Genomic DNA, 16,525 nt, shown 5'->3' on the forward strand with positions numbered 1-16,525 from the left:
GTTAGCTAGCGGTTACACCTACCGGTGAGCAAATACTAACTAGCTACCAGGGAGATATACTAGCTAGCTACCAGGGAGCAGCGCTATACTAGCTATCTACCAGGGAGCGTTAGCTAGCGGTTACACCTACCGGTGAGCAAATACTAACTAGCTACCAGGGAGATATACTAGTTAGCTACCAGGAAGATATACTAACTAGCTAGCAGGGAGCTATACTAGCTAGCTACCAGGGAGATATACTAACTTAAACTAGCTACCAGGGAGATATACTAGCCAGCTACCATAGAGCTATACTAGCTAGCTACCAGGGAGCTATACTAGCTAGCTACCAGGAAGATATACTAACTAGCTACCAGGGAGATATACTAGCTAGCTACCATGGAGCTATACTAAGGAGCTCTACTATACTCGGGATAGCGATATATATAGCAGTTAGAACGGGTCCCTCCCCCCCCTCCCCGTGGCTCGCCACTCACTTGCCATCCTTGTGATCGGCGGCGGTGGCGGATCGGAGGCGGTTGTCGTGCGGGGGCCGCGCGACCGCGCTGAAGCGCGTCTCCTCGTCTCCGCCGTCGGAGATCTCGAGCGACACGTGATGCTTGTACATCGGACTGCTCTCGATCTCGGCGGCAATGCGCTGCGCCTCGGCCTCCCGCTGCAGGTACTCCTTAGTGTCCTTCTTCTCCAGTTGAACCCTGCGCAGGAGAGAGAGAGAGAGAGGAGTGTGTTAGTGTGTGGGAAGAGGGGGGCAGAGGGAGAGGGGTGTTAGAGTGTGGGAAGAGGGGGAGAGAGGTGTTAGCATGCGGGGAGAACTGCTGCTGCTGCTGCTGCTGCTGCTGCTGCTGCTGCTGCTGCTGCTGCTGCTACTGCTACTGCTACTGCTACTGCTACTGCTACAACTACTGCTGCTACTGCTGCACTACTGCTATTGCTGCTGCTGCTGCTGCTACTGCTACTGCTACTACTGCTGCTACTGCTACTACTACTGCTGCTGCTACTGTTGTTGCTGCTGCTGCTACTGTTGTTGCTGCTGCTGCTGCTGTTGCTGCTGTTGCTGCTACAGCTACATAATACACTAAAGTGCAAGTCATCTACGGATTATTTACTTAACCAGTGCATTTCCTACACGAGACATAAGACTCAACCAATACTACATTCTGAACACAAGCCTGTGACTAGAGAAGCAAATTATTGCAAGTTATTTGCCAAACTCGGGCTATTGAAAATTCGCCAATCGTGCTCTCTGTTTGGGTGATTTTGCACCCGAAATGCTAGAACCTTGACGACATAACACACAACAATATAACATGTAACACTGTCACAACAGAACATAACATAATGTAACAACATAATATATATTTTAACATAACATAACATAAAACATAAAATAACACAACATGACATAAAATAACATGACACAACACAACACAACATAACAATAACATAACATCACCCTACGGTGTTCACGCGCTCCTGACGACATCCAGTACGACACGTAACAACGCGACGCCCTCACACGCGCCGCCGCCGCCGCAGCCGCCGCCGCGTACCTTTCGTTGCGTAGTCGAGATCTACGTTGGAGGCGGTGATCATGACGATGTCGGAGACGATAATCACCAGCTTCTCGGTGATGCAATCGCGCGTCGGCACCTTCCCAGACTCCTCCACCTTGTGCGCCAGCTCCAGAACAATCTCAAACTGCCAGCGAGACGAGCGCAGAGCGAGCAATTAGCGTAGGGCACCCACAGTTTTAACGCATGTCCAACGTCTGACATGCCTTCAAAGTTAATTTGTGACATCCCATAAACCCTCCGACGTGGTTTACTGCCTAATTAACATGCTTAAACTGTCGAGTAATGTTAACATGATATCAAGAGCGTATAAAGAAGGAGAGCGTACCACGGTGAAATGCTGAAACCATGTTGCAGTATTAGTCGAATTAATAAACTTTGCCCATTTTATTTTGACGATTCTTTGTGGTATTAGTGATCAGCTGTCCTACCTTGCTAATATAAAACAAACCGCTTGTCCCTACGATGCGTCTACGCTGAGATAATGATCGGTGAAAATCTGGTATTTTCGCAGAAAACCGACTCGAGATCAGTGTTTACTGCAACTGTCTCTCGTTCTGGCGATAGCTTCGGAAAACCTCGCGTGTTTCCGTCATTCATTGACAATAAACTTTCTTTTCCTTCTACTATCTTTTCTCGCATTTCCAGTCATTGACGCAGCTATTACTCCACAAAAACGTCTTGTTATTTATCGCCATGTGATGACCCTCCCCTTACGCTTGATGTAGTAATGCTGTAGTAATAACGTATCGAGTCAGCGCTACACAGCGGTGACCGGAAGCAACATACAGTCCTCAAAACGAGAGACAGTTGCAGTAAACACTGATCTCGAGATGGTTTTCGGCGAAAATACCAGATTTTCACCGCTCATTATCTCAGCGTAGAGGCATCGTAGGGACATGCGGTTTGTTTTATATTAACAAGGTAAGACAGTTGATCAATAATACTGCAAAGAATCGTCAAAATAAAACGGGGAAAGTTTATTAATTCGACTAATACTGCAACATGGTTTCAGCATTTCACCGTTATATGCTCTCCTTCTTAATACGCTCTTGATGATATCGTGGTAACACGGTAAGGCAAGTCTTGAATTGTATACTCTGCCCTTCAAGTGAAAGTAGAAGTGAGAGAAAGGGATTGGCAAAGGATAGGAAAAGGATAGCAACATGCGACACTGAAACCAGTCTAAGAGACTCAACGCCGAAGACGAATTCTACACGAGAACAACAATTGTTCTACTTTCAGGGTTAAAAATGAAAGGCAGCAAGCAACAGTTTAGCTGCCTACAAAGGTCAGTTTGCTGCCTGCTCTTAACGCACTGCATGCTTCGTCTGCCATGATATTCATAACAAACCAAATTAAAAGCACTAAAGATTCTACCCAAGTAAGTAAATTGGCTGCCTGCCTCTTTCTCTGGCAGCAAGTACTTGCTGCCTGGCAAAAAAAGTTAGTTTCTAACCATGTACCTTGTTTGAAAACGTCTTGAAGATGCCGTCGTAGACTGTGCCATTCTTCACTTGCACTTGAACGACTAGTCCCTGCAGAAACACGGAGAGAATCAGAGATTAAAACAAACACAGCACTATTTCTACAACGGACGAGAAGTTAATCCTCTCAATTATTGTGGGAAGAGATGATTAGTTTTCTGATAAAATTAATATATATGACATGTATATATATGCCTTTCCCCCCACATTTCATGACTATACATTTTCTCTTCAACTACAGGAGTACATGAACGTCTCTATTATGACAATGAATGATATTAATCATATTACCACCTATTTTTACACTGAAGGATGAGACTGTCTTTCTCTGTATAAAACCATTTAATTTCTTGCTATTTCTCAGCCAGAGCAAGTTAGGCACAGTGGGAAATACAATGCACGAATCTCTACATGCATATTGATCTCTACATATTGAAGTCTACATCTCCACAAGGCACCTTCTTCTACTATTTCTTAATTGCACAATGTAGCAGAGCGTTCCCTGTGTAATCAGCTGCACCACACATCTGATTATAAATGTTGCCCCCCCCCGCCCCAGGCAAAGAAGTACTGGCACATCTGTTCGGTTACATGGTAACATGGCCGGCATCTGCACTTTCTCACTGAGCTGCCACGATGATGACCCAGTGCACTAACAACTCGCGTTAATCCAGGGGGAGGGGCAACCAGATTATTTTACCCAGAAAGATGGACGCGGTGGAGAATGCATGCTACCAGCGCTTCCCGACACAATGGGCAGAACAGCTACACCAACCACCGCACACCCTCGGCAATCAATAAAGCCGGCATGCCATCCCGTTTACGCGCTTAATCTTGCGCGACTTGCCACCAGCTATCGCTGCAAAAACTACAGAGGGGCTCATGTCACCTGTCACTATCACCTGTTTTAGCCACCTGTGATGCCATACACCCATAGCAGACAAGTAGCCCCCCCCACCACAATTTGGGTTTCATTGTTTTCACAGCAAGAGGAGACGTTCCGGCATGAACATCGACACCATTTGCTATGCACTCTGCCATTACGTTTTGATTTGAACTTCGTAAAGTGAATGAACACTAGCATGCACTCTAACGCGAGGAACGGTGATGGTGCACGAATGCAAGTACACATCAAACGAGTAAAATCAATCAAAGCACATTAAAGCGAGAAGCAGGCGAACACTAGCCGAAAATTGACGGCCGTGGTTACTGTGATCTTCCTGTCGGCTCGTCAGATCATGAAGCTTACAGTCACTGCTTCTGTGCATGGCGAAACCGATAGCTTAATTTCGCGCTACGCCACAGCCGCCATAGATGGAATAGCAGGGTGCAAAATTAGCGCGAGTCCGGAGTCAAATACTCCCTGATTTACTGTCGGACTCCCTGATTTGACATGTGTAGGAGCCTGTGTGACTCTCTGAAAATTCTGCTATACTAACTAGTTCATTCCAGAGCCTCGCGGAATTACAGTTTTTTTTCCAGCAAATGTCCAAAGAAAATTTGGAACCCAACCGCATGAATCTTCAAAATAAGCCCATGCATTATTGTTAATATCTTTAGTTTTTGAACTTCAGACTGCGGACTCCCTCATTTTGGTGCGGACTCCATCTTTTTGAGGGTAGGGAGTCCGTTGAACTCCCGTGTTCAAAAGTTAATTTCTACCCCTGGAATAGTTAGTGGATTACTCGTCTACCCGTGTCAGCCTGACCAACTAAAATCCTGGCTTGCCGAATAATATTAAACAATTACTTTTGTTTAACTAAGTAAAGATATATGAAAATCTGTGTAAAGATGTGGAAAAATCTGGGTCAACAGTTTGCACATAACATGCGTGAATGTATATAGCTGATTATCAAGGCCTGGCAGCATGCCTTCTCCTACGTGCCAACAACGCAGGTTACCCGATGGTTAAAACACAAAAGTCGGTGACCTGCCGAACTAGTTTTCACTCCGACTCCGAGAGCTAGCTTGCTAGGCTGTGTTCCTGGCTGGGGGGGGGGGTGCCAGTGACCTTACCAATCTCAGGGGATCGACACACGCGCGTACGCACACACGCAGCGTAGCTGATGGCATCAATGCAAACACAGCTCAGCGCATCTGTGCGTGTGTACGTGCCATCCCTTTCACCCCTCACCCAACCTCCTGAGAGGGTCTCCACTTGCCCAACCCCCGAGTTATAGTTGCGAAGCAGAGCTGTGCAGGAGAGCACCCTAACAGCAGAACATTTGCACTCCGCGTGCCCGATTCACGATATTTCGCTGGGCTCGTGTGAAGCCAATGAAACCAGCACGGTTCGTGTGTTCCTAGTGCTCCCCTTACGAGATGCTGCCGGGGGTGTTCGCCTCTCTATTAGCAATGCTACGAGTACAGGTCTCTCTCGCTCCCCGTATCCGGACTGTGATACGCATCCAGCCGCCAGCTGTCTAGCGGCCGGTCGGCAAATATAGGTTTCTATCTAAAGTGCCCGAATTACCATGTGGAACATACGGCCACTACATTTACATCTCGTCAAATTGTGCAGCCTACGCAGAATATGCTAGAATCTCGGTTTGCTTTCTGTTGATAAGGTTATGTGCAACTGTGCGATATCTGTAGGGTAGGAACCATGCTAGCGAGTCTGGCCAAACCTGTACAACTTTTTAGATATATATCTAACTGACACTACTTGTGATACGTCATGCCAAGCATGCTGACGGATACAAAAATTATGTGTTTATGTGTATACATTATGCAAAAAAATAAGGCAAAATATTTGTATAAATTCACACAAATATCAACTCGTTACCATTAGTTTTCTTCAATAAGGCACTAGAATCGGTGTGACTTTAAACTGCTGCATAAGACACAAGTGTTTAAATGTCACTACTTACAACGAGTGAGGAAGCGGTGTGCATCATTCGTGAGTTGCCATACACTCCCTCTGTCTGCAAAATTAAAAAGTGACTCATGTTACGTAACAGTGCAAATGAAAAGTGATTAGAGACTGCCACCATGCAGTCGTCCATTCCTTTGCTGAACCCACTTTCAATGTGCACAGGCAATACGTGGAGACCTCAAACGAGAGATAACAATAATGTAAGCAAACATGAAAGTAGAGTTCAGGGCCCGAAATTCAGATTTTTTTGCACCGGCCCTGAGGGCTGGTATAACAGCAATTTCTTAACAGCCCTCACCATAATTTACCAGCCCTCATAAATTTTGTTTGTAAAATTAATGTCATGTTTCACGCTTGCATTTCGATTTCAAATTTGTAAAATGTTGATAAATTATGGCGTGATATCCTTCAGGTAAAACAGCAATGTAGGCTATTTGCTCATTAATGCTATAATAAAAATAAACATGTAGGTACTCGCCAACATGGCTGAAACCACGGGCTCTGAGGGCCAGTGTTTTGGGAATGTTACTGGCCCTCCAAAAAATTTGCCAGCGTATGCCGGTGGGTGGGTGCTAATTTCGCGCCCTGAGAGTGAGAGTTGCCTACTAGATCGTGTTAGATTACATTATTGTCTACACCAACCCGCCAATGAAATTCCAAATTCCCACTCCCTGTTCCACTAGTTAGGTAACCACTCCTGCACATTCCCCATATCTCTGCTCGGTCTGCCTCACCTCACCCCAGCCGCCTCACTAACCTCATCACCCCCACCCACCTCACACCATGAGAGCCCTCCCAGCTGTGCACTCCACCCACCCCCACTATCCTCCTCCACATGGTTTACGCCCCCAACCTGTGTCGATGTCCCTCCCCCACCACTCCCACCAGCCTCATTTTGCCAGCTTGGCCTGCATTCATAGTTCACAAGCTTACTGTACAAAGTGTACCCCGGGCAGCCGATTAACCGCACAGCGTGAATGCGCACCATTAAAAACAGCTATCTAAACGTTTGATATACATTTTCTCTACCAGCAGGAATCTGTTTCAATTTATTCTGTGCAGAGTTCTATGCGTGCAGATGTCAGTCAAAACGTTATGTCATCACAGGCACAGAAAACATGCCCAACGAAAAAAAAACACATTTAATAATACATACGTAATCGGTAAAGCTCACTAAATTGTGGTTTCATTTACCAAACCGATAGAAACAATCCTGGCTGCGTATATGTGGACGGGGATTTCCTTTCTGATGTGCCTACTTGATAATTGGCAGCAATTACGTTCATGTGCTAACATCGATTTTAGATTTAATGAAACATTTTTTTAAATTTTTTTTTAGATTTTAGAATTTTTTAAAGCGCTTCCTCTAGTGAGTTCCTGTTCAGTGTGTATCATCACACGCTATAATGTGCCCAGAGGGAACACACGACACACACATCCAGTTTGTATCTACGCCTGTAACCTAGTCTGTAACAGAATCTACTCTACCCGTTACTGTTTGACAGTGTAAGGAAGGCCGACTCTAAAGTCTAATGTATTTGGTCACGGTCGTATCCGCCTTCAGCTAGACAGACTGACTGTTCACTCACTAACTGAGCCTATACGTTATACGAGACGCGGCTCCGTTACGTACAGTACGCGCTGCTTGGCTGCACGTGTACTCGCCTTGGCTGCGTTGAGAATGCCCTCAACACCCGCACGAACGCACCTATCTTAATGCACTACAGTGTGCACATATGAGAGTAACGCGAGTAACATATACATGCACAGTAATGCCCCCCACCCCCAAACGAAAAATGTTTAAAAGTGGGCACAAGAGCAGTTTCCACAAAACACTACAGTGAGGAGTTTAGTTGGACATGACCGTGCGTTGGTGAAATTCCAAATCAGTGCGGTTACGAACATTTCCGTGCCTTTGGGACTGTCACTGTCAGCTTTATTTTAATCCATGCTAGAACCAAATAGGTTCACATTATTTTCAAGCCAACGGTCCTATATCGTTTTAATAGTAACAACTTTAATATAGGGTAGGCCTCTTGCTGACATATTCGACACAGTTTCACACACGAGTCCATAGAGACAGTCGTTGTCAATTCCCGGCTTACAATATGCCCTAGATCTAAATAATGGCTTTCACGAACGGTTTGGATATTAAATTACAAAAAATGTGCAGAAACGTGGGCTAGAGTTGCTGCTCTATTTCATATTATTTACACAGGAGCTGATTTTAATTAGACATCTGGCATCTGATTGCTATTCACAGCTACCTACAGCAGCAGTATATCTGTCAAACAATAAATATCCAAACAAAAAGCAAATACAGCATTGAACTAAGGCCAGCTGGCTGCCAATAAGTGAACGGTGAACAAGCTGCATAACAAGAGAGTTTAGATTTGTTAGAATTGTGTGTATTACAGACCACCACCATACAGTAGCCTTACATTTTACACAGACACACACTCATATTTAAACATAGCTATTATTGTTCACGTCTGTGTGTGTGCGTACTTGCATGCAAACAATTATAGCTAAGAATATATATATAAGTCTGGATGCTTGAGTCTATACTGCCGGTAGAGTGCTCGATGCATTAAGTTGCAGAGCGTAATAAATTGTAGTCTGTAGATAAATTAAAGACAAGAAGACATCACTTTTAGCTGTTACTCCGAGTTTCACGCTTATGCGATCATCAGACAGACTTTAATGAAGAATAAACCTTATAAGTTATACACATACTATCATCATCATCATCATCATCATAATCATCATCATCATCATCATCTTCGTTTATAGTCCATCTTTTCCCGTGCCTGGGGTTGGACTTGCGATGATACTCCTCCACCGTTCTCTGTCCTGCGTTGATCCTTCATCTATATTCAAGTCCTTCAGATCTTTCTGCACTGTCCCTATCCATGTTCTCTTTGGTCTTCCAACCGGTCTTTTTCCAGGGATCTCTAATTCTTCCACAAACCTCAGTACTCCTCCTTCCGTCTCCCTTCTAACATGCCCAAACCATTGTAGTCTCCTCTGTCTAGTTCTATTCTGTATCTCTCTTAAACCACATCTCTTTGCCACTTCTTCACTGGATATCCTATCCTGCCATTTAACTCCAGCTATGTATCTTAGCATCTTTCTATCACATCTTCTCAATACATCTTCAACTCTTTCTGTAATAGCCCAAACTTCCACCCCATATAACAAAACTGATCTTATACAAGCTTCATAGACATTGCCTCTGATCTTTAACGGAATACTTCTGTTTACTAACAAACTAGCCATCTCTCTCCATTTCTTCCATGCAGCCGCTACTCTAACTCTCACAGTTCTCTCTGTACCCACCTCACAGTCCACCATATCAACCAGATAGCAAAACTCATGAACTTCCTCTATGTTTTCTCCCGTAGTCCTCAGTCCTCTTTCACCTTCCTCCCTAACATACCCTGTTCTGCAAGCCGGGCACTGAAAGTTCTGGATTCCCTTTACACTTTTCAGGCCTGTGCATCTTTGGTGACACCATTTGTTACACTCTATGCATAAAACTGAATTTACTCCCACTCCTCTCCCACAGCATCCACATGGCCATCTTCCTGACTGCACATGGTGCTCAGAGCCCTTTCCTGTGACCATCATCTTTGTTTTCTCCAAGTTTACTTTCATTCCTCGTCTTTCTAACCCCTCTCTCCAACTCTCAAAGGCTTCCAGTGCTTCCTGTTCAGATTCTGCCGTCAATACCAGGTCATCTGCATACGCTAACTCCCATGGAACCCCTTTTCTGTTTTCTCTAGTTGCCTCATCCACTACTATGATGAACAGTAAGGGACTTAATACCGAGCCTTGATGTACCCCTACTCCAATGTCAAACTCCTCTGACGTCCCTGCTGTCGTTCTAACCCTTGATCTGGTTCCCACATACAGTGACATAATCGCTGTTATCATCCTTTCAGGTACTTTTTTCCTTCTTAAGGCCCACCTTATCACTTCTCTTGGTACTCGGATCAAATGCCTTCTCCAAATCCACGAAAATGTAGTACAGCTTCTTTTTCTTCTGGTTATATTTCTCTTGCAGTTGTCTCAAAACAAATATTGCCCCTGTAGTGGACCTACCTGGCCAAAACCCGAACTGAAAACTACCGATGTCTACTTCCTTTCTAAGTCTCTTCTCTAAAACTCTAGCGTATATTTTCATTGCATGTTCTAATAACCTCTCTCCTCTGTGTTTGCCGCATACCATAGCATCTCCTTTGCCTTTATATATAGGTATTGTAGAACTATTTTTCCAATCTTCTGGTATTCCGTTCCCTCCTATCAGTTCCTTCACGATGCTTCCCAGTTCTCTTATTCCTTCCCTACCTGCCGCCTTTACCAGGTCACTTGTCACCCCTGTTGGCCCTGCCGCCTTCCCACTACTCATTTCTCTCAAAGCTACTTCCAGTGCATGCTCTGTAACGTCCTCCAATGGTCCCTCAACCATTTCTGTTTCTTCCACCTGATATTCGTTGCTTCATTTAGTTTGTCTTTTCACTGAAGTACTCCCGCCATCTGTCCATGATTTCCTTTTCTTCCACTTTTATATCTCCTCTGCTATCTTTTATATATTTTCCTCTTGTGACATCCTGTCTCTCCCTTTTCATCTGCTTTGCTATTCTGAATAGATCTGATTTCTGTTTTGTTTTCCTGAAATTTCCATCCATTCTTCCCATACTAATCTTTTTGCAATTGCTACCTCTCTTTTTGCATTCCTTTTCTTCTGCTTGTACACTTCTCTGTCAACTTCTTCTCCACTTCTTTGCCATACCTTGTAAGCTTCTTTCTTTTCTCTTATTGCTTTTTGCAACTTTCATTCCACTACCAAGTTTCTCTTCTATGTCTATAGTTCCCTGTTGTCTCCCCACATACTTCTCTACCAGCCTTCATGATACTATCTCTAAATTTCTCCCATCCTCCTCTGCTACTCTTCATTCTCCTTCTCACATTCTCTTCAAAGTCTCTCCTGTGTGTTTCCTCCTTTAGTTTCCATTGTTTTATCTTCTTTTCACCTTTTTTCTTTTTAATTCTCTTGAATCCTGCTATCTTGAGATCGCTACACATAAGCCTATGTTGTGTTAAACATGCTTCTCCCGGGATTACCTTACAGTCCTTTAATATAATCTTCTCATTTCTCCTTACCAAGATGTAGTCGATCTGTGTTTCTGCCCCTCCACTCTTGTATGTGATTTTCTTCTCCCTCTCCTTTTTGAACAAAGTATTAAGTATCATCATTTTTCTGCTCTGACAAAATTCTAATATGCTTTCACCATCTGCATTTTTCTCCCTACATCCATATATTCCCATGACATCTTCAAAACCTCTCCTGTTCATCCCCACATGACCATTGAAGTCCCCACCAATTATCAACAAATTTTCTTCTGGTATTCTACCAATGGTGTCATCCAGTTTTCCCCAGAATTCTTCTTTTTCCTCTCATGGTCTCCCATCCTGTGGTGCATAGACTGACAGAACTTGAAGTACTTTTCTTCCTATTAAATCCTTCCTTGTCTTCCTTTATTTTCAGTATCTTATATACATACTATAACCTATATATATATATATACATGAATGGCGCTATTGTTATGTAGTTCTATAGCTCTATAGTTCTATAGTTAAATTAGTCTATTGTTCTGCTGGTCTATTGTTGTTCGGCTTTTGACTTTTTTTGTTTGTTTCTAATCTTAATGCCGCCATTTATATCTGATCCAATCTATAAAAACAAAACAGATCAGATCAGATATAAATGGTGGCAATAAGATTAGAAACAAACAAAAAAAGTCAAAAGCCGAACAACAATAGACCAGCAGAACAATAGACCGATTTAACTATAGAACTATAGATCTACTAGCTCTGGTAACTATGCGGCAATCGTACGCAGGCTATAGTTACTAGAGCTATAGAACTACATAAAAATAGATAACTAAAACAATAGCGCCATTCATGTATATATAGGTTATAGTATGTATTTAAGTTTATTCTATTAAAGGCTCTGCTGATGTATCGCTTTAAGCGCTGAAAACTCGGAGTAACAGCTAAAAGTGGATGTCTTGTCCTTAATTTATCTACAGACTACAATTTATATATATTAATATTATAATATATATAATATATATACATACATGCATACACCGACAGTTAATGTGGAGGAGTGTCCCGGGGGAAATTATAATTATTCAGTGTATGCACACATGCAAACCGTGTTCAAAATATATCTTCCATTTAATTTACGATTAACCGCACCCACATTACATTGCTGGTGCATTTCTTACACTAACAGAAAAACAGTCTGAAATAACAAGAGGAACGAAATTTTTCTCTACCACATTATTCTGCAACACTATCAAATGTACGTTGGTTGCCTTCATTGTCTCAAAATTAAACAAGCATCAACCTTAGTTACTGCTACACCGATCCTAAGATGCTAAATATCAAGTATGCAGACGTATAGCACGGCTCAAATTTCACCAGGGCACCTAAGTCAAGGCTCCCCTCCATACTTTGCTGCTAAAAAAATTGGTCACGGGCCCCCAACTTGCCAGGGTGCCCGAACATTTCTGATTAAACGAAACACAACATTTGCCATAGAAAAAATTCGAACCACGCTATTATATAGCACTTGATACGGTGGCTTCCACATCCTACAATGACTTGGTTCATAAACTCATGATCCATGAAATGCTGGCTCCCACATTCCTTAAAGTTCATATACATTTCCTCTATGGTTCACACCATGCTAGATTGGCACTGTCTCACAGAGTTCAGGTATGCAGTTCTAATTAGGGACACACAAGTTTTATTTGATACAGATTCAACAAAGATCTATTGGACACCAGCATTCCTACTCATTATTCATGAACGGAAATACCACGTGGTAGCTCTTATCCGTGGAACCAAGAGATAATATCCTGATTAATAGCAAGCTTCCAGCAATGAGGGGAGACTGATGCGAGATATCACATTAGATGCAGTGCGCTGTTTAGTCCTTATCAAAGAAATCGTGCAATGCAATCAAATAGATTTTTTGACTAGGACCCAGATGTATTGCAGCATTAAAACAGTGCACGATTCTGCAAGAAGAGTGAAAAAGCTGCAACATACTGCCAATGCAGGTACTAGAATAGGTTGTAGAACTAACACTGATAAGAAACTTACCGCTATATTTTTTTCATAAGATGGCTTCATCCGGTTACCGCCCCTATGAAAAAGTTTAATTAAAGATTAAAACAAGGTACAAAAATGTCAACTTACCCCATCCCTTATCGTTCCAAAAATATATTAAAAAGCATAAATAATACCCCTAGAAGGACAATATAGTCTGTATGCACATTGCATTGAGATATTGGGACCGAGTCTAAAAAATAATTAATACTCAAAGATTTTCATATTTATCAGCAGTTTTCCATAATATATACTAAATTGAAACTAAATCCTATGCTTGCAGTAAATGACCATTTTCGATTGAATTTCAATAATAATATAACGTTTTTGAAATGCAAAGAAATTTAAAGCACAGCAAAACGGCACACAGGTGGCTGTCCTCCTAGGTCTTATGGCATAGGTATTGAGGCAGACATGAACTGCATGGGGGTTTATTTTGACTAGTGACAAGCGTTATATTAAACAAGCTGGGTAGATCTTTGAACTATCTTTACTGGATGGTACGCATAGCCACACACTCCCCATCAGTTCATGTTAGATGCCATCGGATCCCACCCCCTACGGACACAGACACATACACCTGAGCGCATCACCAAGATACTGCATGTCTGGGAAATGGAAGTGTACTTGAAAAACGCCGTTAAATCACGCCCCTGCACCTAGAGTTAGAGAACTCCATGAACACTATTCCTAGATGCATGGATTGCCCAGTAGAAAAATTCAGTGACAGGCCAGCACAATCGACTCGTAAGTTCCTAACAAACAGTAACACTACAGGAATAAACATTACCATGTCAGGGTGCGAAATTAACGGGAGTCGGGAGTCAAATACTCCCTGATTTGACATATGCAGGAGTCCGTGTGACTCCCTGAAAATTCTGCCATACTAACTAGTTCGTTCCAGAGCACGGCCTTGTGGAATTACCGTATTCTTTCAGCTAATGTCCAAAGAAAATTTGGCAGACGTGCAACCGCATGAATCTTAAAAATAAGCACGTGTTATTGTTAATAGGTCCCTACCTCTAATTTTGAACCTCAGACTGCGGACTCCCTCATTTCGCTGTGCGGACTCCCTCTTTTTGAGGGTAGGGAGTCCGTTGGACTCCCTTGTTAAAAAGTTAATTTCTACCCCTGCCATGTTATAACGCCGGCCATGGAGTCAATTGGATTGAATTAAACACGAAAATACATTCCGGTAGCCACTACTAGGCAATAGTACTACATAAGAAAGCCAAACACTTGTCCACACATCTCTTGGTAATGAGTAACAGTAACTGAAATACGAATGTATTATATTCTGCAGACGGAATGCAATTTTTCATAAGATTCACTCAATCTGACAATCACACACGTACTCGGTACTGTAGGCCTATGCATCATGCCTTAAAATACGGAGTTACGTCACTATGTCAGTATGTGACCCGGTCAAGCATCGCTTTCCAAATGAAATCCTTCGCTGTCATTGGGTTTACAACTTCCGTTCCCGCGCGCGTGCCAGTATCAATGCAACCGCTTTTCCTCTAAATAATATTTGCCGAATCCAAGCTATATTTTAGAACTCACCTCCCAATGTTCGTGCGTGGGCCTTTCCGCTGCTTGCTGTTACTGTTCATCATGGCGACCAACTCACGATTTCTACGATTCAATCTACAATCACTACACTATAGACGTATTAGCCTAACTTCGAGGGTATCAAGTTAACAACCAGTTAAACCGGTGTCCAGACACCACATCAATGTTACATCAGAAATACCAGTAAAATCAATACATAAAATACACTAGAATATAAAAGTTTGTGGAGAGATGTTTTTCATCAAAACTCCAGTTTTCTGAGGCGTACGAATACCTGAACGCCGATCTTCTGATGATGTCATCGACCGGGTTCTCACTGCAAATACAGCTTATTAATGCTAGTTGCATTAATTAATTTAGTCTTATAAAATGTTTGTGCATATATACATGCTTATATTTGTATGTTATTGTGCTGCAACATTTTAATTATCACACTTGGTGTTACACAAAATAGTTCCAATATACCAGGCATTTGTGATGTGGCCCGCGGGAAGCGAACAGCGCCATCGCCCGTCTTAGTTAGTAAGCATTGATCATCGTCAGCGTCACTGAACCGCCTTGTAAAATAACAAACCAATAAATTCTCCCCGCGTAATATGGTAGCTAGTTATGATGATCACCAAAGATGTAATTAAAAATGTTTACAGAATTAGACAGAAAGAGAAAAAGAAGGAAAAGAGAGAGAGAGAGAGAGAGAGAGAGAGAGAGAGAGAGAGAGAGAGAGAGAGAGAGAGAGAGAGAGAGAGAGAGAGAGAGAGAGATCGAGAGAGATGCAAGCTGACTCGCCTGACTCGCCACCTTATAATATCAGGAAACTAAACGAGTTAGAGATCATAGTTCTATAACTTCTATTTAATGCACTCCTGATAAAATTAGAAGCAGGACAGCAATAACATTATTGCGTACAAGTGGCACCTGCATAAGTTATGGAGAGTAAAGTAAAACTTCATAAATAATTAATATAATTGATATGTATCGTAATAAATCGTATGTGAGGTAAATCAGCCCTTCATCCTGCTTGTTTTTTTTTCATAAATTTAGGCCGGGCGACTGTAAATATTGTTTATAGATCGTTCCCCGACGATTTACTGATTTTTTTGCGCGACGGTGGGGCGGGGTGCTGTACTCCTTCCGCTGTTCCTTTCTGGCGCTTAATTGGTTCCATATAAGTAGTGTATAAGAAGACGAGCATGTGTTATATGTTTATGCAGTATAAGTTAATCATAATAATAATATAATAACATAATAATAACAAAGATATCTTGTAAGACAAAGGGTTGTGCCAATTAAATGACTCTACAGAGAATAGACATGTCGAGTCTACATTAAATTTCTTTCATGATAAATAATGACACACGGAAATATGCAAATGATCAAGTAGGCAGATTGGTGGTGTCAAGGTGGTGTCTATATCCAAGCCGGTACGGGAGATTACGGTACGCATATATTTGCTAATATATTGACTAATCGTGCGTCAATAAACTCAATATTCACAGAGAGTATAGCCAAGGCATGTGTCTATAGGTCTCTAAAATGTTAGAAATTTAATCATCTGTAATTCACTTCCGCGCGCATATATTTGCTAATATATTGACTAATCGTGCGTCAATAAACTCAATATTTACAGAGAGTATGGGGGTGTCTATATTCAAGCCGGTACGGGAGATTACGGTACGCATATATTTGCTAATATATTGACTAATCGTGCGTCAATAAACTCAATATTTACAGAGAGTATGGGGGTGTCTATATTCAAGCCGGTACGGGAGATTACGGTACGCATATATTTGCTAATATATTGACTAATCGTGCGTCAATAAACTCAATATTTACAT

The 16,525-nt window shown here is 42.3% G+C and overlaps 2 protein-coding genes across 2 annotated transcripts in view; both read right to left on the reverse strand.

Moving 5' to 3' along the window:
* The window catches only part of LOC106808037 (ataxin-2-like), a 26,218-nt gene extending 22,225 nt beyond the window's left edge, over window positions 1-3,993 (reverse strand). The window contains exons 1-5 of the mRNA XM_014810586.1: window positions 3,883-3,993; window positions 3,038-3,109; window positions 1,551-1,698; window positions 1,107-1,122; window positions 477-695 (exon numbers count right to left, since the gene is read on the reverse strand). Coding sequence (XP_014666072.1) covers window positions 477-695; window positions 1,107-1,122; window positions 1,551-1,698; window positions 3,038-3,109; window positions 3,883-3,993 — 566 coding nt within the window. The remainder of the gene's footprint in view (window positions 1-476; window positions 696-1,106; window positions 1,123-1,550; window positions 1,699-3,037; window positions 3,110-3,882) is intronic.
* Window positions 3,994-9,873: 5,880 nt separating this feature from the next.
* On the reverse strand, window positions 9,874-10,404 carry LOC106808038. The gene has a single exon (XM_014810587.1). It carries the CDS (start codon window positions 10,402-10,404, stop codon window positions 9,874-9,876), a length of 531 nt encoding a protein of 176 aa, XP_014666073.1.
* Between the last annotated feature and the right edge of the window lie 6,121 nt (window positions 10,405-16,525).

The sequence above is a fragment of the Priapulus caudatus genome, unplaced genomic scaffold (genome assembly GCF_000485595.1).
Source record: "Priapulus caudatus unplaced genomic scaffold, Priapulus_caudatus-5.0.1 Scaffold250, whole genome shotgun sequence".
In the NCBI taxonomy this organism is placed as follows: Eukaryota; Metazoa; Priapulida; class Priapulimorpha; order Priapulimorphida; family Priapulidae; genus Priapulus; species Priapulus caudatus.